The sequence below is a fragment of the Sus scrofa genome, chromosome 16 (assembly GCF_000003025.6).
Source record: "Sus scrofa isolate TJ Tabasco breed Duroc chromosome 16, Sscrofa11.1, whole genome shotgun sequence".
Lineage (NCBI taxonomy): Eukaryota > Metazoa > Chordata > Mammalia > Artiodactyla > Suidae > Sus > Sus scrofa.
The window spans coordinates 64,735,777-64,757,785 of NC_010458.4; the positions used below are offsets into that span (position 1 = coordinate 64,735,777).

Genomic DNA, 22,009 nt, shown 5'->3' on the forward strand with positions numbered 1-22,009 from the left:
AGAAGGTAGCAGAAGTTAGTGCAGTTAACCGCTGGGAGCATGAACACTGCCCGCGGTGAACAACTGGAAGATGGCGCTGCTGGGGACGTGACGGGGACAGTTAATGAGGATGTGCCTGTTCGTTTTTCAGGAGATTATTCTGAAGCGAGCGGCTGACATCGCAGAGGCCCTGTACAGTGTGCCCCGCAACCACAGCCAGCTCCCCGCCCTCACCAACACCTCCGTCCACGCGGGGATGATGGGCGTGAATTCGTTCAGTGGACAACTGGCCGTGAATGTCTCCGAGGCGTCGCAGGCCACCAATCAGGGTCAGGAGCCTGCCCTTCTCCTTTCCATTTCCAGCCCCTTCCCAGGGTCAGGCTACTCCACCCCATTTATTTGGCACAAAACGATGTTTATTTTTTAATGTTTTTTTTTTTTTCTCCCCTCCCAGAGGGGAGATTCCTCCTGAGTATGTATCAAATATTGTAGAATTCTGGCGCTAGCCCTCATGGCTGCTAATCTGGTGGAGGAGCTAGAAAGGAGGCATGCCTTTAGCCGCCTCTCCGTTGGACTTCTCACTGTAAACCATGGATGACAGATTACAAAGAGGGTTGGAATTAAAGTCTCGAGGAGCCAAATCACAAAATCCTCGCCCAGGATAGGAACCTGTTACCTCCAGGGTGATTTTCTTAGATTGGGATTTATTTCTGCTCCAAAATGATAATTTATAGGTCCTGCATTGCCACCTCTCATGGCCCTGCTAAGTATTTATGATCTCCCAAGAAATGTGTCTTTTGATCGCTTCCCATTTTAATCACGCAGCTAGCACCGCCAACCCACCCCCATGAATCACCTGGCCCCTTCCCTCTGGGATGCAGGAAGGGGGCGAGAAACAGAGACCTCCCTTTCCCCAAGCCTCCCGGACCTGCCACCCAGCCGAGCACCACCCTCATCCCTGGTTTTGTCCCCACCCCTCAGGTTTTACCCGCAACTCAAGCAGCGTATCACCGCATGGGTACGTGCCGAGCACCACCCCCCAGCAGACCAACTACAACTCGGTCACCACAAGCATGAACGGATATGGCACCGCAGCCATGTCCAATCTGGGCGGCTCCCCGACCTTCCTCAATGGCTCAGCTGCCAACTCGCCCTATGCCAGTGAGTAGAATATCCTGTGTTTCTGCATGTTTCTGCTCCAAGAACTGGGCGCCATGCTATGGGGCCCACTGTACAGGTGTCCCCAGCCTGAGGGGCCAACCCCCTCCACTGTCCTGCCTGGAAGGGACCCAGGGAATGCTACCAAAGGCAGCCTTGTCTCCAGCAGGAAGCTGTGTCCTCTTCCTTGCTCACTTTCCTCCCCCTGCATCCTAAGAAAACTTGGCTATAACCCAAAGAGTAGTATGATATTATTGCAAGAACCCAAGCTTCCAGTCATATGGAGCTGGCTTTGACTCTTTCTTCTACCAGTTACTGACTCGAGGCCCTGGGCAAATTCATCTCTTCTCCAAACCTCAGTTTTCAGATCTGTAAAATGGGGAAGGAACCAGCAACCCTAACCGCCCCCACCCCCCCCCCCCCCACACACACAGTTGTGAGACTGATACAGTGAAGCATGTCAGGAGCTTGTCCTGACACCTGGCCCAGGGGAAATGCATTCTCTAAATCTTAGTAATAATCATAATGATGGAATGATACTATCAAGTACTGCTGGTAGTATATAGCATACTCACAACTATCTAAAACTTAAAATCTTTCCCTTTAGAAATTCGACTCCTTTATTATTTTTTTTTTAATGCTTGGGATTTTTTTTCCCCCTTTGTGTTTGGTGTGTCCAAAGAAAAAACACAACTTAGCAAATCAAAAAACAAACTTTATTTTTTTTCCCCAAATTTGGCAAGATGAAAGACAGACATGTACAAGATGTGTACACACATACGCAAGAAATGTGGTTCGGTGCCTTGTCCCTGCCTTAAAGAAGTGAGCTTAAAGGATCTGGGGTGCAGCATTTAGACGGTGTTTTCAAGAAGCTCAGGGAACTGGCATCTTTACATGTAAAACGTTACGGGCTATGTCTCCACAGTCTCTTGATCGCCTTCTGAGGATTTTTAGAGAAAACCAAGTTCATCTCGGATAGTGTGGGTGGCTCTTCTGGTGTATAACGTGTGCAAACTCTCAGACTTTTGTGGAGTGATAGGAGTGGCGGTGTTGAATGAAAGCATGGCTGTGATTTTTAAAATGAGAGTCTTGGCTAAAAACAATACTAAAATTGATGCTTTCTCTGATAGTGGAAATGTGGAGTGTGCTAGTCCTTTGAAAGAGGAAAGATCGTTCTTGGCCCCTGAGAGAAGTTATTTCTGAAAATAAGACTTAGGGCCATTTGCTCTCTGGGAGAATTTTTCAGGCTCGGAATGTGCTAAAATCTCTATATTTCTACTTGATCTGTTTGGAATCAACAGCTCGTTGAACATTTAAAAGTCCTCATAATCTGCATACATTACATCTTATCTGCTCAAGCCTCTGTGTTTGGGGCCAGTTTCCCATTAGATTTTGATTCATCGAAAGATGGTTTCGCAGATCATTTCAGGGTTCTCTCTTCCACTCAATCAGAAAATGTTTCAATCATGACCTGAAAATTAAAAGGTGGGATTCTTAATTAAATCAATAACCTAATTGCTATATGGTAGCAATTCAATTTAGGGACCTGGATTGCTCTGTCTTTCCAAGCCCTTGCAGACACCCAGCCCTGAGATTGCATCTGTCAGACTGCGAAACTTTGAACATTTAATTTCCATTAATTGATTTCCTCAGTGCTCACAAATATAGTATTAAATTCTCAAATAGGCTCTCAGATGGGACGGTTTTATCTGCATAAATGCAAATACAACAATAAACACAAAGCCCAGCTCATTTGAATTTTTGCCTCCATAACATTTAATTATTCATAAACCACTCATGTTGAAAAATCCCAAACAGAATAAAAAATAAAATAAGACATTCCACTGGTGAACACACTTTCTGGTGTGGTGGCCGATAACTAATAATGTTATAACAAATGGGACTGCTTGACTATATTTCACCTCTTCCTCTGTTAACCACCCCCCTCAAACGCCCCACCTCTAAATACACATAATGATCGCATTTGCCAAGGAGATTAATTGCCTTCCTCAGTGAACCAGCAGGATTTCAAATCTACGAATATTTAAAAATCAAACCTCTAGTGCAGGAGTTTTGCAATTTAAATGGGTGTTATTATTGAGCGTATTTTCACATTTACAAATCCTAAGAGATGTATAAAAATGCTGGTCTCATTAAAAGAAAAAGTACAGTTTAGAAAATGTTTGTGAAAATTCTGAGGATGGCGGCTGGGTGTTCTGCTCCATAAAGCATTTAGTGCTTTTGGATTGTGTAGTGCTGAGGGCTGATTACAAAGGCTCATTTCCCCCGGTTGGTAGTTGCTGCCTGTGACCCATGTGATAACCACTTCCCTAACTTTCCAAAGCCAGTAGGCTGAGGAGGAGGCCACCCCATCAGCAGTTTGGACTTTGGGGTGCTCAAGGGAAGGGGCCTCTCTCCAGGCGATCGGTTTCCTTTGCAGGATAGCCTTTTGCAAAGAGCACTGAACTGGGGTTTGGTTCCTGGCCTCACCACCTTCCAGCAGTGGCCCTGGGGCAAAGTCACGGAACTCTTGTCTGAGTCTCCGCTTGCCTGGTGGTTGGCTCAGGTGTAAAGAGGAGGTAAGAGATCCCAACCTAAGCTTGCGAGGCAATGACATAGATGAAGAAGATGCGAGAAGCGGTATATCATGTCTATGACGTAATGTGAAAAATAATACAGTAAAGGAGGAAGTGCCTAGAGTTTGAATTAGGTGCCTGACAACCATTGGACAGGAGTCATACTTTTCCCTGGGAGATGAAGAAATGGAAGGTGAGTGTGTAACAGTACCAGTTGTGAGTGGAGAGGGCGTTCATGTGTGCAAAATCTCTGTCTCCTAAAGTGACCTGAGGTTGTTGGCAACTAGCAAAAGAAGAAAGGCCAGATGGAAAGAACTATGGTTGGTAGAGAACGTGTATCGACCAAACGCTTTCATATCCCCCAGCAGCTAGGTTTTCTCACTCTCTGACCCGCCAAAGATCTCCCATCATTGATAATCCACATCCCCACCCCACTGACTGTGAGTATGTACATAAAGCCTCGGTCCTGGATCCTGCTGCTGCTTAAAATTCACATACATCTACGTTGAACAGCTCCGAGGCGGGGAGAGAGAGAACTGGGAACTCTGACTTGTTCCTCGTTATCCACCCATGTTGCAGGTGGCGGACTGTTGATCCAGCCAGCCTCCTACCTTCCTTTCTCCATGCTCTGGAGCATTAAGATATAGTCAGGGCCTTAAGGAAGCTGTAGCTTCATGGGGAGGCAAGGGACACATACGCATCGCCATCTGCCATTGCCTCAAGGTGGGGTCCTGGTGTTGCCTTCTGCATACCCTTCTTGCTCACAACACTCTTCCACTGGTGCCCACGCCCTCTTGGACTGGCTCTTCCTGCCTCTTGTATCCCCAGCCCCTTTGTTAGAACCTTAGCTTAGACCCTACCTGGAATGCTTCCCCTGACACCTCCTCCATGAAGCCTTCTTGGGTTTCCCTTCCCTGCCTCCCCAGAGTTGGCCATGCTCACCTTTGAGGCTATTGTGTGCTACTCTATCCTGTATAAGAGCACTTCTGTTTTCTGGCCTGGGATATCCTAGCACACTCTCTGGCACATAGTTGGCCCACAACAAACACATAGAAGATGACCACCAAATAAAAGGAAATACTTGCGCAGTATCAAATGATGAAAGCAAATAGGATCCTGAGAGTTCAGGGAAGGCTGGTGCCAGAAGGGTGGCTTGAGCAGGTGGGGGCTAGGGTCAGGGCCAAGCTGCCTTGAGTCAGGATGCCAGGAGAGGTGCTGATTTCTCCTTTCCCATTGCCCCTCTCAGTCGTGCCATCCAGCCCCACCATGGCCTCCTCCACAAGCCTCCCCTCCAACTGCAGCAGCTCCTCTGGCATCTTCTCCTTTTCACCAGCCAACATGGTCTCAGCCGTGAAACAGAAGAGTGCTTTTGCGCCTGTCGTCAGACCCCAAACCTCCCCGCCTCCCACCTGCACCAGCACCAACGGGAACAGCCTGCAAGGTAAGCCCCAGGTTCCGCCCGGGCCAACCAGATGCCCTGACTCACCCTCCCAGGGCATGAAGCAGATGCGTCGCTGTGGCGAGGGGATCAGCCGTGGGCCTGCCTGCTTCTGTTCGCCCGCATCTCGTCCGTTCCATTGTGTTTGCTCTTGTGGCCCTGACGCCTGGGCCCCTAGCTCATTGCATCTCTCCTCTGCTGGAGTGGCCCGAGCAGTCCTCTTTCCAACCCCAGCAATTTTGCTCCGGCCCGGGATTTGCTTGAGAATACTGTTTCCACTTACTAAAGCCGTCGTTTCTCTTTCTTCTCTCATTCCCTGTGGTGGCCATAATCAGACCAGTCTTTTATGGACTCTAGCAAGTTCTCCACTGCAGGGTCCTTCCCGGGACTGACCTTCTCCTGAAGTAGGTCACTCAGCCTTCCCTTCCTGTTGCCTGTGTCGGTGTGGACATGTGTGGGGAGGTGGAAGGCAGGGGGTGAGAGGGCCCAACCACAGCCCTTGAGTTATAGCATCTTAGACCCAGGACCTAAGATTTTCTCCTTGGGAACCAGAAACCCCAAGGGGCCACTAGAAGACTAGTTCATGTTAAAATTATTTGATTTCATCTCCATCATGGAATATGGATGGGAATTAATATAGTCACCAAGATTCGAGGTGACCTTTCTATTCATTGAGGAAAAAATACAGCCTTTTAAAATGGGTCCACCATTTCTCATGATTTTCTCATGTGCCGGCCCCTGTGTTGTGCTGACCCACACCACCTCCTTCCTTCCCCAGAGCGGGGCTGTGTGATAGGTACTCTGAGCCCCTACTTTACAGATAAGAAAGCGGAAGGTCAGGGAGGAGGTCATGGCGCTGCCTGACTTCCGACAGGGGTGTGTGGCAGAGGCTGGCTTCAAACTCAGGCTCAAAACTTCATCTCCTCTTTCCATCTCTCGAGCACATTATTCCTCCGATGGGGTAAACAGGATGCATCCAGGATTCCTCAGGCCCCTGGCAGGGAAGTTAGATCAATAAAATCATCAGCCGCCATTCCTTGAGCACTGACCAATGCTAAACACTGAGCCTGCTTTATCTCGGTTAATCCTCACAGCTTCCCGATGAGACATGAGGATGCTTATCATCTCCATTGTACAGATGGTAGGACTGAGGCATAAAGAGAGGAAATACCTGCCCATAGGCATGGCCAGAAACAGTGGAGATGAATCTACACCCTGCAGGATCTATGCCCTAATCCCTAGCCTGCCCAGTGCCCTATGGAGCCTTCGTTCAGTGGCCAGCTTGCCCATCTTCACTGATGGTGTCAGCCATGGAAGTCAAGAGGGCTCAGTCAGGCTGCCCTGTTTCTTATGTTTATTTCTTTTTTTTCTTTTTTTTTTCCCCTTTGGTCTTTTTAGGGCCACTCCCACAACATATGGAGTTTCCCAGGCTAGGGGCTGAATTGAAGCCGTAGCTGCCAGCTACAGCTACAGCCACAGCCGCCAGCTACAGCTACAGCCACAGCCACAGCCATAGCAATGCCAAGATCTGAGCCAGGTCTGCAACCTACACCACTGCTCACAGCAATGCCAGATCCTTAACCCACTGAGCGAGCCCAGGGGTACAACATGCATCCTCATGGATACTAGTAGGATTCATTTTTGCTGAGCCACAATGCGAACTCCAGCTTATGCCTATTTCCATATACTTACATACATGTTTTCTGTACAGGACCCTAAACTTAAATGCTTTCTCTCAAAGCCCCTGTGAGGTGGGTACTGTTCCCATTATATAATGGGGAAATTAAGGCCCCCCAGTTTGCTCAAGGTCACATATCTAGAGAGGATGGAGCCAAAACTGAATCAAATCTGTGTGGCTCCTGAACCTGAGTGCCTTCCTCACTCTGCCTTTCTGACTCCATGAGGGCACTGCAGCACCTTCCTCAGAAACCTGCTGGCCAGTCTGCCCAGCACAGCCAAGGTCAGTGCCAGTGCCACTCCCTGAAACATGCACTGGCAAAGCCACCTTCTTAGAGGGAAGAGGAAGCTAATCAGGCTGTGGAACTGCATTTCAGGCAACATTATGCATGACAGGAAAATGCCCACCCCACAAAGGGAGCCACCCATTCATGCAAGTCTCTTTTTCGGCTAAAAATAATGCTTTGTTACCCTCGTACACCTTCAGCTGGCAAACTAAGGATATAATGCTTAAGCGCACATAACTTATAATGGGCTTAAATAAGGATAAAACATATGGAAAGCAGACACCTCCCATTCCTGGGCTGTCAATCACAGCCCTTGTTAAACACAGACTTGACGTCAGGAAGACGGTCTAGCGGGGTTTGTAATCAACCGTGGAGGGGTGGTGCTTGAGAGGAAAAGGCCCTCGGCTCTGGAAGTGTGGGAAACTCTATCACCGGCTAGCCAGGGACTGAAGTGGGCAGCCCTTCTGTGAGGCCAAGTGTTTTTTGTGTGTCCTGTGGACCAAGGAAGCAGCAGCAGGAAGGGACTGAAAATAGGGAATCAGCGCCAATTTTAGAATCTCCTGGATTTAAGGAACCTTTGGTGTTGTAGGTGTGCGTGTGTTTACACTTAAATAATGAAATGGTGTCAAGACAGGGACATGTAGAAAGTTTGTGCTGTTGTCCCCCTGCCCCCACACCAGGATGTTTCTAACCCAAGTCTGCTGTCCTGATGAGCAGCCATGTCTCCACTCTCTATGACATTTCTAATGCACAGCTCACGAAGGGGAGGATTTGGGGTGTAGCTCAGGTGCTTTCTGCTGGATTTGCTACTGTGGCCAACACTGCCCTTTCCTTCTGGTTGATCATGTGTCCAGGAGATTCTTTCTGGTGGCTTTTTTGTTTTTCCAATACTGTCATGTGCCAAATATCCCTAGTTTTTGAGAAGTAGCAGTGGAGGAGGTATGAGTAAAGGAATGAAAATCACATTAACCAACACACAGCTTCCTGGCAGCTGTCCTTCCTCCTGCTCCCTCCACTCCCCCCATGGACTCCCCAGGCAGGGCTTGTGCTTAGGACGGCACATCTGCCCTCCGCACACCATGCCTGCAGCCTTGGGTGCATTGCACCATTTTTTTCAGAGGGTTCTTGCTTGGGGACCCGGATTCTCCTTTGAGAAAAGTGACATTCTGACAGTGGGCTCTTAGACCCATGACTAAAGTGATAGCGCATCTTCAGCTTTCTAAATTCCACTTCTGTAAAGAAAAGGACACAGGTGGGTTACAGAATCCAGGGTGAGAATCTCTGAAGTGTTGCTATTCCTCCTCCTCCTTTTCATTGTTACAGTAACTCCTGCTTCATCTGGCCCCACCTCCTTCAGAGTTGTGATCATTAAGACAGGGAGAGTGACGAAGGAAGAGTTGGTTAAGCAAATTGACCATATAAACAAGATGAGAGGTGACACATTTAGGCTGTTTAAGTGTTTTAAAGGTCTATTTACCTCCAACTACCACTCTGCTAATTGTCCATCATTCTTTTTTTTTTTAAAGCCAACTCCTGAGAGGCCCCTTTCCCCAGCAGCCCTTTCTCTGCTTCCTCTGGTGACTGCTTGCATGTTTATTCCCCACCAGATACGCACTGCGGTCTCATGTGATGGTGGTGACGATGGTCACGGCCACTAACATGGGAAGCAGGGCTTTTTCCCAGCCTGGCTTTTGTGCTGTCAGGTGTGCTCCTCCCAACCACTGTTAGATGTTGGCTGTTTATTGTCCCCACTTTACAGATGTAGAAACTGAGGCAGAGCCAGGATGCCTCATCCCGAGTTACACATCTAGCAGACAAGGGTGGGGGGGCTAGGGTTCAATCCAAGGCAGACCACTATGAAAGCCCCTGTGCTACCCTAAATGGCTGTATTCAAACCACGGGTTGGACCCACGTGGACCAGAAAATCCTGACCTTAAAATTGTTTCCTATGTTGGAGGAAGCACAGCACCTCAGGAAAGAAAGCAGATCTGTCTGGGAGAGGCTGGGCACCTAGCTCTGGGAGTTGAGGGAAGGGTAAGATGAGGGAGAATTCACAAGGGCCTCATGGAGAAGGCTGACTTTGAACTGGACCTTGGATGAAGGGCACAGGGAGATGGCGGAGGGGCATTTTAAGCAGAAGGATGGAGGACAGCCTGTGCCAGAGTCCTACGCAGTGGCCAGTAAGCCGCTCGGCCTCCTGGAGCGCAGGTGCCAAGAAGGTTGAACAAGGAAATCCTTACCTGGGAGTCAGAAGCTCCGTTTCTTTACATACGTTGAAAAATCCACAGTTCCTACTGTGATTCCGACTGGTTTTCTCTCCCAGGGAGGTGAAACCTTAGACAGTTTACCATATATCTGAGAGCTTTATCTTTAGGACAAGGCAACTCTATCTCAGCACTTCTGGAGTCTCATAGAGGATGTTCTGTTAAAAAAAAAAAGAAAGAAAGAAAACGTTATGGTCAAACTTAGGAAATGGTGCTACTGCATCACTGTCTTGAGTCACAAGGCATGTAAGTTTACTGAAGGCTCTGCAGCTGAGACATCCTACAGTTAAACAAAAAGACTCCCATTTAGTTCTCTAGACGTGTTTGCCCACAGAACCCTTTTCCGAATAAGACCAATGACCATCTCATGAAAAACTTTGGAAAAATGCAGACGTATTTTGGATTCAAAGGTAAAAGCGCAGACATACTTTGGATTCAAAGGTAAAAGTCTTCTTCCATTCTTCTTGAGATGACATCATTGATCCGTCCTGACCTGAGGCTCCCTAAGGATGTCTGTTTTCAGAGGCAAACACTTGAGCCACCTTGTATGCTCAGCTGTTGTCCTGGAGACATCCTTTCCCTCCTGAATCTGTGTCCCCTACAGCATGAATTCTATGCAATTTCAGGCCTCAAAGACTTCATTAATCAAGAGAGAGGCAGCCCAAAGAATGCTGTCACCAGGCCATTGGAACTGCCCCCAATGTGGTGATTTTAAACTCCAACCATGTCCCAGCCTCTGCAGGGAAGAATTAAAAACACACGGCCACAGTGATTTCACAAAAACTGTACCCACATCGTGGTTTTTTTCCTTCCTCCACCTTGAAGATCAGGCTGGACGGCCCCACCCAACCCTTCACAGTCCAGTAGCAGATCTCAAGCAACTGTCTCCTTCTAGATGCACTCATCCCATTTGTGCAAACTCTTCCCCTCATTCTGTTCCTGATTAGCTCCTAATTCTGACACATGTGGTGGTTCGAGGACAACCACATTCCACCCTCTCGCGCCAAACTCTCCCAAGCTCTGCCAGACTTCCCATCTTGTCTTTGTTCTTATCAAATCAAAAACTGTGTTGCCTCTCAAGCCAGTAGTTCTCTGACCTTCTGTCAGAGAACGCGATTACCCAGCTGCCACGGACATGGCAGAGCCACCCCAGTCTTGTGATACCTTGTGATGGCTTGGCACACGTCACTCTGGAGAGTGCTGTGTCTCATGGAAATCTTATTGGGCCCTGCTTGGGTAGGTCCATGTGCCAGTGGGGTTTCTGGAACATTCTAAACCTCAGACACCCATCCCTCTCACTCACATAAGTAAGCTTGAGGATTACAGCACAGATACAAGAAAAACAGCTTCTAAGATTGTTCTGCAGTCATGCCATGAGCTTTCTTTATTAAAAGGTCTCTCCAGAAGTGCCTAAATTCACAGGCTATAAATGGGGTGCCCTTCCCCACATTTACTCATCAGTAAGGGTTTAGGAAGTGGCAGATGGGATTTAGGGAGCTGAAACTCCCTGATGGTATGTGCAAAATTCTGGGTCTAATTCTCCTTCTGGAGAGGGAGTCCCTGGCTTCCATTAGAGCCTCTGAGAAGTCTGAGGCCAAGAAGGAAAGATAGGAAAGTGGCAGCACCAAAGCTACCCTTAAAGATGTTTGTTTGGTTTTAATTTTAACTTTTTGCTAACATAGGCTAATAAACCGGTCTATTGAATCTTTTAAAAAATCTCCTTCCCCACCATCTCGGAAGAATTTGGAAGATGTGGTGGGTATGAGCAGTCAGCATTGGGGCCGGGGGGCATGGAGAGTACTCCGCACCTGCAGAAGGCAGACCTTGGCCGAGACCTCAGGCCCCACAGAGGGCACCTTGCCCACGTATGATGGATCCCAGCCTGGAGTTTGCCATCCCTGTGCTGCAGACCAGGCAGCACTGTTAGCTCTGGGCTGGCAGCATATTCGTTAGTTTTGCTCTGCAACCTTTAATGTGGCCCTTGTGGAAGTTTAGTCTAATTGATCTAACCCATTATTCCGGTATTGGAACACCGAGTAGATCTTTTCTTAAAATTTCTAGTCATCTAGAATAAAAAGAAAAGAAATCCTGCTGTTTCTGAGAGTCCAAGTGATAAATGTTGGTTAGGCTCACTGACCACATGAGCAGGGAGTCTTCAGTTTCCTCCTTTGCTTTGCATCATGTTGCCACTACCTGGGCTATGCTATGGGGGAGGTGGGGGCAGGGTGGGGAGGCTTTAATGCCAGGCACCTAGAGTAGATTTTGGTGGAAGGCATAAGGAGACAGGCTTCTTTTGCCCGAGGTTCAAAATTTCCCTGAAAGGCCTGCCTTTAGTAAAGGTGCCTGGACCCACCTCCAGCCTGAAGGAAAAGACCCTAAGGGAGGCAGAGCTCTGCTGAGCTGTCACGCAGCAAAGCCCCCTCCCTTCCCTTCCCTTTGGGCTACAGCATCTTGAATTCTCCAGGCTTCATTTGAAATACCCAGCTCGGCATTTCAGTTGCATCTAGGGCTCACTCAAACCTTAGGGGGACTGCCTTTCCAACGGATCCCAAATCTTTGGGGGTTTAAGTGGGCCTGCATTTGGCAAGAAACACTTCCTGTTTCTAAGAAAAATGGCTTATGAGGGCTTATGAAAAAGACTCCAGGAGCTTTTGGACTGCAAAACGGCTCTTGCAAAACAACATTTGGATGATTTACGTGTAAATGAATCAGAAACATGTGGATTAAATTTCCCTGTGAATACAGATGGGTTTAAGAATTAACGGAAAAAGTGTTTGGCAAAATACTTAAAAAAAAAAAAATTGAATCAAAAATGTAAGGGGTGGGGGAGGGGAATCAAAGGGATATAGGGCCCCCAGGGCTCAGAGTCTCACCTGGCCTTCCTGTGTCTACTGCAGGACGTGTGGTAGCTTGGCTTTAAAAAATAAGGCACATTCTTGCAGACATGAGAGTTGGGAAATTTAAAGGGTCACTTCCTAGGTGCAGCCACCACTGACAATGACATTAATTTAAAATTAGAATTGCCAACAAAAAGAAAGCAATGGCTCTCTCTCCCTGCCTGACAGGCTGCTAAGTCATCGCTGGGAGCCAAAAATGGCTGCCTCCTGCTTCCAATGATGAGCATTGTCCCCTCTCTACACATCTTAAAGTCACCACACTGTTTGTTTTACTTTTCCTGCACTCATCCCTTTACGTCTTTTCCCCATCGTGTGAAGTTCCAGCACCTGGTTGATGTGAGGAACCACAGCCCAGAGAATTAAGCCGTGGACACCAGGTCACAGTCACACAGCCAATTTAGCAGCAGAAGGGATGGGTTACAAATAATAGCAGCTCCCCTCCCTGAGATCTTTACCAGGAGTTGATGGAGGCCAAGCACTTCATGTGGCTTGTTGTATTTAAATCACCAACAACCCTAGCAATATCACTGTCCCTGCAAATACTGATACGCTGTATTTTCTAGCTGAGGCCAGCAGAGAGATTCAAAGAAACAAGCAACTACCTCTGGAGGACACACGCTGCAAGCAGAAAAGCCAGAGGTGGAATGCTGGCTTGTGGGATTCCATGCTCTTCTAAATACAACTGTGTGTGGCCTCCTAACTAAACACTTTGCAAGGTTTTTGATGAGCCCATGCAGCCTTCCCTTTTGCTAGAATCTCCCTTCAGCTTTTCTAAGCTACATTTTTCTATGGACTTGGTCAGACTGTTGCAGAAACCTTGAGTGACACAGTGGTATGGGCGCTAGAAATGATCACACCAAGTGAAGCAAGTCAGAGAAAGACAAATAGCATGTGAGATCATGAATGCGTGGCATCTAATAAAAATGATACAAAAGAACTTACAAAACAGACTCAAAGATTCTGAAACCAGATTTATGGTTACCAAAGGGGGAACGTGGGCTGGGTGGGAGGAAGGATAAATTAGAAGGATGGACTGACATATACACACTACTACACAGAGAATAGATAGGTAACAAGGACCTATAACGTAGCACAGGGTAATCCACTCAGAATTGTGTAATAGCCTCTATGGGCAAAGAATCTGAAAAGGCATGGATATAGGTATCTGTATAATGATTTACTTTGTTGCACACCTGAAACTAAAACACAACTTTGTAAGTCAACTATACTCCAATAAAGTTTATATTAAAAAAAGTAGGATCCAACTATAAAAAAAAATAAATTTCAAAAAGAAGCCATCCTGCCTCTTTATCCTCTGTACTTTCTCCCACCTGACTGTGCCCAGGGAACAGTGCCTCCTGGAGCTGAGGCCTCCTTCTCCCGGGCCAAGATAGAGGCACTCAGACCACTGCTCTGGTCCTCGTGCTAATACAGAGCACAGGCAGAGCCACACATTTTTTGTAGAAATTGCTGGCAGTTAGGGAGGACCAAGTTTTTTGGTTTTTTGTTGTTGTTGTTGTTATTTTGGTTTATTTTTTTGGAAGTGAAAGGGAGGGGGAATATACAAGAGTGATAAATTGAAAATTCTATTTTGCAAGTTTTGAGGCCACAACTTTCCCAGCAGTATTCAAACTATGTGACTTTACAGTTAGGTTTGAAAATTGAAATCAGATTTGGAGGGATGTTTAGGATTTTCTGTTCTGTTAAAGACACATTCATTCTCTAATATGTTCTCATTCTTAATAACTTGCATGTAGCTCTTGTAACCAAAACTTATTCCAAGGAAAATGAGAGAGCACATTTGTGGCTGACATTCAACCAACATAGTGGGGTGTGGGTGTTTCTGTCCTCATCTTTTTTGTTTTTTGTTTTGTTTTTTTTTCCTCTTTCAATGAGAAGTCTGGATGGAAAACCATTGACTCTTGTCTTCTCTTTCCACAGCGATATCTGGCATGATTGTTCCTCCCATGTGAAAGAATTGCCTTGAAGAATTTTATTAATGAAAAGGTTGGATTCTGCTACAGAGAGTAATCTGATACAAGTCCCAGAGTGGAACTTTTAACTCAGGCCTTTTTAAGAGGAATCACAATAACTGCAGATTTTTAAACAAACATTATCACCGACCTTGCAAATACTGAAATTGGAAGGGATCTGCGAATGCAGGGTGTTGGTTACAGTTGTACCTCCCGAGTCCTTGGGGGGATATATTTATTCCGTGTTGATAAAAGCAAATCCACTTTTCCTTTTCTTTTTTTTTTTTTTTTTTTTTTAAGCTTAACTGCAATCATTTGTCTTTTATAAACCGTAAAGCTGTATACAAGGGACACTATAAATAAGACTCCATGTTTTAATTTATGATGTTTTTAAAGCTGTGTAAAAGGAGAATGAAGTGGTGATATTTACAAAAAAGTTAAAAAAAAGAAAAAAAAAGAAAAAAGAAAAAAAAAGCTTGTATGGGACAGAATAGGAATGCCAGTTAGATTTTTTAGAAAACTAAGGGTCGGCTTTTGCGCCTTAAAGCATATCAAGTGGTAGTTACTCGGACAGTGCATTTCCAGTATCTAACTTAACACGCCATCCCTTAGCAGTGCAAGCTTATTTATCTCTTTTGTATTGTTGTCTTAAGTAACTGTGTAAATAAATGCAGCCTGGAAAGTTAAAAAGTGATGTAAGTGATCACAGTTCCCCTTCTGCTCAAAAATCCAGTGCCTCTAGACAGATGTTACAACTGCATATTTAAACCTGATATCACTCTCTCTCTTGCTTATGTCAACTTCTTCTGAAGCCGGTGGCCTCTTGAGAGCTTGGTGGCACACACATTTGTGAGGATCTCCTTTGAGACTTCATGGAACAGGGTCAGGCACAGAATTCCACATATGCCCTCCAGTTATCAAGCCAAAATCCCACTTACACGTCGCCATTGACAAGTTTAAAGTTTACTCATTCTAACTGCGGACTTCATACCAATCCTCAAAAGCTGACAAAAGGAACGTGACAGGTATTTCAGATGACCCATTCGAGACAGCGCCTCTATCAGTCGACCCTTAACCATTTGTAACATAGTAGATTAAAACGACAGGTTAAGTGCTTTGGAATTAAGAATAAAAGGAAACTGGGAGAAAGGAGAAGGTTAAGACCTCCGAAACATAGTTTTCTGTTCGATGGGAATTTTTGCTCTCATTATCCGGGAAGTGTTCTTAAAAATAGGAATTAATAGCAGAGATGCAGCAAAGCTCTGAGGATGCATTTGCCTGGTATTTTTTTCTTTGCTGTTGTGTTTTTGTATGTAGTTATAAATACTGTAGATTTTTTGTGATTTTTTGCCAAAGTTGTGGTTCTATTTATACATTTTAATGTCTTAAGACAGTTTTTCAATATCACACACAAAAAAGATTTTACTGCATATTTTGCAAAGAAAAAAAAGCTCACTACCTTTAGCTTGCACATACTTGCAAAGTTAATTAAAAGGCTTTTTGTTTTAAAGGGGATTTTGTAAGATATCCATATAAATAATGTATTTATCTTTGGAATTTGTACATTGCTTTCCCCTTCCTTCTTTTCCTCCGACTCCCAATTTATTTTATTGTGTATGTTTGCTATGTGAAAAGTGCGTATTGGTTTGGTCACCTATAGTTGTATTAGCTGTTTCAATGTGATTTTTAAACATTTCATTTATAGTTATTTTTAGTATTGTTTTAAACCATGCTTCATTTTTTAATTTTCATCCAAAAGCCATTGTCTATTTTTGTATTATTTGTAAGTTAAGAAGTTTTTTCCAATATATGGCAAAAAAATAGTAGCATATTATTCTTGTAGCATTTAGTTCCGTAGATTTAAAAAAAATGTATCCTTTGCTTTGGAAGCTTACAGAAAAAAAACAAAAAACAAACAAAAAAAAACAACCCTAATGCTGTTTTACTCTATTAATATGCATGGAACCTCTCCCTTTGGAGTGACGCATTTTGTGCATTAAATTCCGAGGAGAAACTTCATAGAAATCAGTGAACATACTTTCTTTCCTAAGTCTGCTTGTATATTTCCTCTGTCTTTCACATAAATATAAACCAGCAGATTGGATGCCTTAACAATGCAAATCATATTCATTTCACTTGTACATTGTAACTGTGCACCAGAACTGTCAGTCATCACTCACATTCTAAGAAAAAAGAAAAAAAAAAAAAAGAAAAAAAAAGAAATCGAAAAGCACAAAAGAACTGTTTTGTTACCTTAAGACAATGTAACTTTTCTAGTAGAGCAAGAAATTTACAACAATGCTGCAACTGTGCATGCCCCCCTATGGATTTTGCAATGGTTTTCACTAGACTGTCAGAGTGGATTTTTATGGGTTGGGGCGGGTGGGGGGAGGGGTTTGCGGGAGGGAAGGGAGGGGAGGAAAGCTGATTTTTCTTGGTGAGAAATAATAATAATGATGAATAATAATAAAACTGGAAAATGTAAGCAAGGTGGACGCATTGCTTCTCGGTACTCAGAAAGGTTGTCTGAATTCGTGTGGTAAGCGCTGGCCTGAAGATGTGTACAATTTAAAGCCATATTTTGTCTGGTGAGCCCCTTAACTGTTTGTGAAGGACCGGTCAGCCGGTGAGGTATCCGGCTCAGACCCTGACAACAGACGCCACCCATAGTCAGCCATGCGTAGTGGTTAGAACTTATCTTGAAAGTCCAAAGAGCCTTTAAAATGTGTATCATTTGTGTTTTGTTGCCTCTATTTATATTGATTAGATGAAAAGACGTTCTGACCCTCGGACCCTCTTTCTTCTACACAAAACTTTTACAAGTAAATATGTTCCCCTAAATACAGAATATGGCTTTAAGACGAAAATAGAGAATTCAACTAAGATTTTGGTTTTGGGGGAAAAATACAGCTTCTGGATGACTGGATTGCATAACATGCCCTGGCCTCACATTGTACAAGGATGCAGCTTAACAAAGTCATCTCTAAGTCTAACCTTTCACCTTCTTATCAAACTTTTGGAATAGACACACACTGTACAGTTCAATTGTTAGAGAACCTAACTACTGTAGAGATTGTTATAATTTTTTTTTTTTGCAAAAATTCAAGCTGTAAAAACTTTTCAACTTTCACAATATTTAATTAAAGTTACTTCCTGTCTGTGATGGCAGCTCCTAGTTGTGTATTCATTTCTCTATTTCGGATGAGCCCCTGTCCCACATAATGTAAAAAGTCTGTGTTTACAATTACTCAGACCACTGGTGACACCCAGAGAAAGGCAGGGAGAGTAATCCTGGGACACCCACTTTCCCTCTTAGTGGATCCTTGGGGATTTGCTCATCTGGGATGCAAATCGAACACACACAGCATTTTGCTGCCCTCTGCTGGCAGCAGGTAGGCACGCAGTGCCCATAATGGCCCAAGGAGAAGCCAAGAGCTCCAAAGGATCTCCCTAGGCAAGCAATTAGATCCTCCTGAAATGACCCAATTGTGAATCCAGGACCTGGCCACTCTGGAAAGCCATCCTCCGTGCTGCAAGTCTGAATCAAGCTCTTCGCATACAGCTGCTAATTAATCCCACTGAGCCTTCTGGTCAATTAATTACAGGCCCTGGCTCATTGATGAGGCGGCCTGTGTGAACACAGACCCTTCTATGATCTATAGTTTTAAATCACATGTGGATAAGACACTTTTCCTCTTGGATAAAACCAAATTTATCCAGAGTCAAACATTCCACAAACACCCAAGAGGTACATACTCCTGTACAATACTCCATGTTCAATGCTTTCCCTACTTTTGTAGTTACTGAACATGATAAGGTTAATGATGCTTGTAGCTTGGAACAATGCCTTGCAAATTCAGAAAAGAGGCCGTAGATCAACAGAAACTTGACAGCCAGAGCTGATAGGCTGTTCTACAACCATCATCGTGATCATTTGCGTTGGGCATTTTGCTCAGGTCTAGAGCCTAATCTGAGGTAATGAAAGATTGTGATAATACGTAGAGAAGCTACCATCCTTTTCTTATAAAGAAATCTATGTTGATTCATTCGGTCATTCAATATATATTTTTGGAATTCTGTATGAAATACAGAAGATTAAAAAAATGCACAAGAAGCCTCTGCCCTCAGGAAACTCTCAATCTCAGACAAGCTAAATCTATATTCAAAGTTAGTCTAGAATGTTTAGTATGAGACGGTCATGTCATAGTACTTCACAGAATCAAATAGTCAGCCACACCCCTGCTGGTTTCTACTTTCCTTAAGGCCTAGTTCCTGGAAACATTCATTCATTCACGTAAACCTTGAGGGTTTTACTGTGTATCCAGCACCAGGTGAGGCATAGTGGATTCTACAGCAAGCACAGCGACACTGGTCCTGCCCTTGTGAAACTTACAGATGAGTGATGCAAGCAGGCATTAAGTAACCACACAAGTACAAACCAACAAACCAATAACGGCAATGAAGAAAAAACCTAGGATGCTCTGAAAGTATATTACAGTGAGACCTGATTTAACCTGAAGGGTGGGGAAGGTGTCCAGACAAAGTGATGCCTAAGCTGAGATGTGAAGGATGAGGTGGGTGGGTACCTTAAGCAGAGGGAATGAGGGCGGGCGTGAAGATCTGAGCTTTGGCAGTGGATGTGGTGCATCAAGAACAGAAAGGCTGAGTGTGTAGGTGGGAAGGTGGCACGGTGGAGCTTGGGAATTTCTGTTCAGAACATGTCCTAAGGACCTACTAGGTGCTTGGCACTGTACTGAATGCTAGGATGCACTAGGCAAACCAGTCCTAGTTCCAGCCTGGAGTGTCTAATTGTGGCTCATACATGCACTGCTCTGTATTTGTCCCTGGGGACCCTGCTGGGAAACCATGACGTGGGTGAGCTGGGGTGAGGACAGACAAGGAGCACCTCGTTTGCTCCAGGCAGTTGTTCCCACATGGGAATGTGGCCCCAGTGATGCCCATCTTTCATTTTTCAAGAAGGCCAGATATATCATCAGATTTTTTTTTGGGGGGGGGGGAGAGTGTGAAATTCTCATTTTTTAAATGTTGTCATCTAATCTAAAAATAGTGCTTTCAAAACAACTGCATTGGGGAAAAAAAGTTCATGAGCCTCTAAGAAAGTCAGTTTGGGACTTCTGGCCAAAAGACAAGTTACCAAAGGAGATGTTTACCCAGCTTGATTTGAGGGTCCTGGTGCTATGTGCGAGCACAGAGGTTAAGGAAGGCTGCAAAGCAGGGCATGTCTGAGTGGTGTGAAGAGATGCTCTCCAGGCAGATGAGGGAAAATAGGGCAGGGAAGGCCATGCTCAATGCCTTGGAGCTGGCCATGTAAGGAAAATAAAATAAAATGAACCAAAAGGAATAGAAATATGGGAACATGGAATATATAATCATGAAAAAACTCCCTATATCACCGGTAGCCATGTTCAAAGTACAATACATAGATCCGTTTTTAAAAACCTCCTTTAGTTTCGCCCAAACACCCTCATGAACAAGTTCATTTTTAAATAGAAGTCCAGAGAAGTAAGGCCGTGCCTGCCCTAACCAGCTCCAAATCACTCACATTCTCAACAACACTGCTCATAGAATTATCATCCTCTCCCTCCAACAGCTCACTTTCTCCTTCCTCAATATGACTTTCTGATCAGCCTACACATATTATCCCATAATAAAGAAAAAGAAAAAAAAAAAACTATTTTGACCTCTCTTTGCTTTCAGTCTGCCTATCATCTTTCTGCTTCATTTTAAAGCAAGACTTGTCTAAAGAGTTATCTGTGATTGTCCTTTCTGCAACTCTATTTTCTTATTATCCATATTACAATGGCTGTTTACTGTACTGATGCATAGTGGGAATAGCGGGGAGTCTTAAACATTGTAAACACAGGATAAAACATACATGCAGAAGTATCCTGGTCACTACATAGGGAATAAATTGAAAGGAGGAAAAGGGGGAAGAGAGAACAGTTAGGAAGCTATTGCCATGGGCGAGGCAAGAAGTACAGAGCTTGGACTAGAAGAGTGGAAAGGAGGAAAATGGAGAGGATTAGACGTCTTTAGCACTGTGATTAGAGTCAACAGTACTATAATATACATTTCAAAGTTGCTAAGAGGCTGGGTCTTACATGTTCCCACTCCAATATGAAACAAAATTTAGGTGATGAAGTTAGTTAATGCTATAGCTAACACATTACAACAAACATGTCGTACACCTTAAACTCGTTAATATGCCAGTATTATATGGCAAGTATAGTCCAATAAAAAATATTTACTGGCTAGAACCACTAGGTTTTGGTGACTGATGCAATGCGGGGTTTGAGGGAGAGGAAAAAGTCAAGATAAAACTCAGTTTTCTGACTAAGGCAACCACCCTTAAAGAAATGGTTGATTTCTCTCTTTGGGCTATTTTCCGGCTATTAAGCTATGGAGCTCGATGGTGAAATCCCTTCCTACTGTTCCCTTTGCTTTCCTTCCCTCTTCCAAATGCGATCCTCTTCTCCAGAGGCTTCTATATTTACATTAGGAATGAAATTCAGTTTCCGGAACTGGAAATATTTTGCTACTTTTTTTTTTTTTAACTCAAGCATCAAGCAGTTTTATCTCTTCTCTCTGGAGAGTTATGCTACAGTGGGACTGATTTTTATCTACTTGGCATACTTTTTTCCCACTGATTGTAGAATTTCCACATTCTATATTAAGAATGAACGTTCTCAGCCCTGGAGTGAACCACAGGCCTGAGAGTTGGCTCTCTGTAAGAAATAACTTGCACAGGGAATTAAGCTGCAAGGAGAATCCAGTACTCCACAAAGGAGTTGACAGAACATCAACAGAAGAGAGGGAGTCCCACTGAAGCTGATTCATTCAATAACATAGATTTGGGTGGGGTTCTGCCAGGAGAGTAGCAGCCATAACATGAGGGAAAGCAAGCAAGGAGAAATGAATTAGAACCAACAGCCATGTCTTCGCTAACACATTGGCCTTTTCAATACATTCTTACCAAGGGCCTTCCCTGTGTCAAGCACTGTGCTAAGGGCTCGGGATTGACGGCGTCTTAAAGAGACCCATTTCCTTCCCCCATTACTGCCTAAGGAGGACACAGACATGATTCATCACAGAAACATCATCTCACACTGTGGTAAATGCTGCTGTAACCCTAATATACCTGAGTGAGCATGTGGCTCTATCTCTGCACACATTAAGGCCTATTTCAACACAACACTCACATTTAATTAAAAAGAGATGGACTCCTTATTCGAATCCCTTAAGGGACGCTAAAATTAACCTAAATGCAAAGAAAGACCTATTAAAAATCTTTCTTCCACTATCCCTTTTCCTACTTCTCACCTTACTCAGATGCCACTTTCCTCAATCTAGCTGACAAAAAGCCTATTCTGAATTGGCATGATTTTTCTTTTTACCTCCTCATTTCCCCCATCTCTCTCAGTGCATTATTTTCTTTCTCTCATTCCATTAAGTCTTTTTTTTTTTTTTCCAGCAAGAAAATCTTTCCTCTTTAGCAGAGCTGGAGAAAGGGGAGATACTGGACTGGCCAAGCATGATTCCCCTCAGCAGGGTGGGAGGGGAAAGTCCATAAACACTTCCTTGTTAATAATGTTTGATCTGTTTTTCTCTGAGGGGCAAGAATAGGGAGCCATGAGCACAGAATAAGATGCATGCATCTGCTCCCATATGACAGAAGACCTGAAGGATCAGGAGTTAGTTAGCAGGGCAGAGCTGGGCAGAGTAGAGGCAGCAGGTCACCC

The 22,009-nt window shown here is 44.5% G+C and overlaps 1 protein-coding gene and 1 long non-coding RNA gene across 15 annotated transcripts in view; one reads left to right on the plus strand and one right to left on the minus strand.

Moving 5' to 3' along the window:
* EBF1 (early B-cell factor 1) overlaps positions 1 to 17,412 on the plus strand; it is a 395,190-nt gene extending 377,778 nt beyond the window's left edge. For 5 of the 13 annotated variants that reach the window (XM_021076598.1, XM_021076599.1, XM_021076597.1 and 2 more), the window contains 4 exons: positions 131 to 308; positions 961 to 1,140; positions 4,960 to 5,154; positions 5,487 to 5,575. In XM_021076598.1, the coding sequence (XP_020932257.1) occupies positions 131 to 308; positions 961 to 1,140; positions 4,960 to 5,154; positions 5,487 to 5,554 (621 nt within the window). In that variant the 3' untranslated portion in view covers positions 5,555 to 5,575. Of the gene's footprint in view, positions 1 to 130; positions 309 to 960; positions 1,141 to 4,959; positions 5,155 to 5,486; positions 5,576 to 14,217 lie in introns of those variants that run through there. The other 8 variants (XM_021076601.1, XM_021076600.1, XM_003359836.4 and 5 more) reach the window with 4 other exon arrangements.
* LOC106506547 overlaps positions 1,305 to 22,009 on the minus strand; it is a 443,286-nt gene continuing 422,581 nt past the window's right edge. Inside the window, exons 5-7 of one of the 2 annotated variants that reach the window (XR_002339519.1) lie at positions 9,356 to 9,537; positions 5,200 to 6,145; positions 1,305 to 2,608 (exon numbers count right to left, since the gene is read on the minus strand). This is a non-coding gene — a long non-coding RNA (uncharacterized LOC106506547). Of the gene's footprint in view, positions 2,609 to 5,199; positions 6,146 to 6,702; positions 9,538 to 22,009 lie in introns of those variants that run through there. The other variant, XR_002339518.1, reaches the window with a different exon arrangement.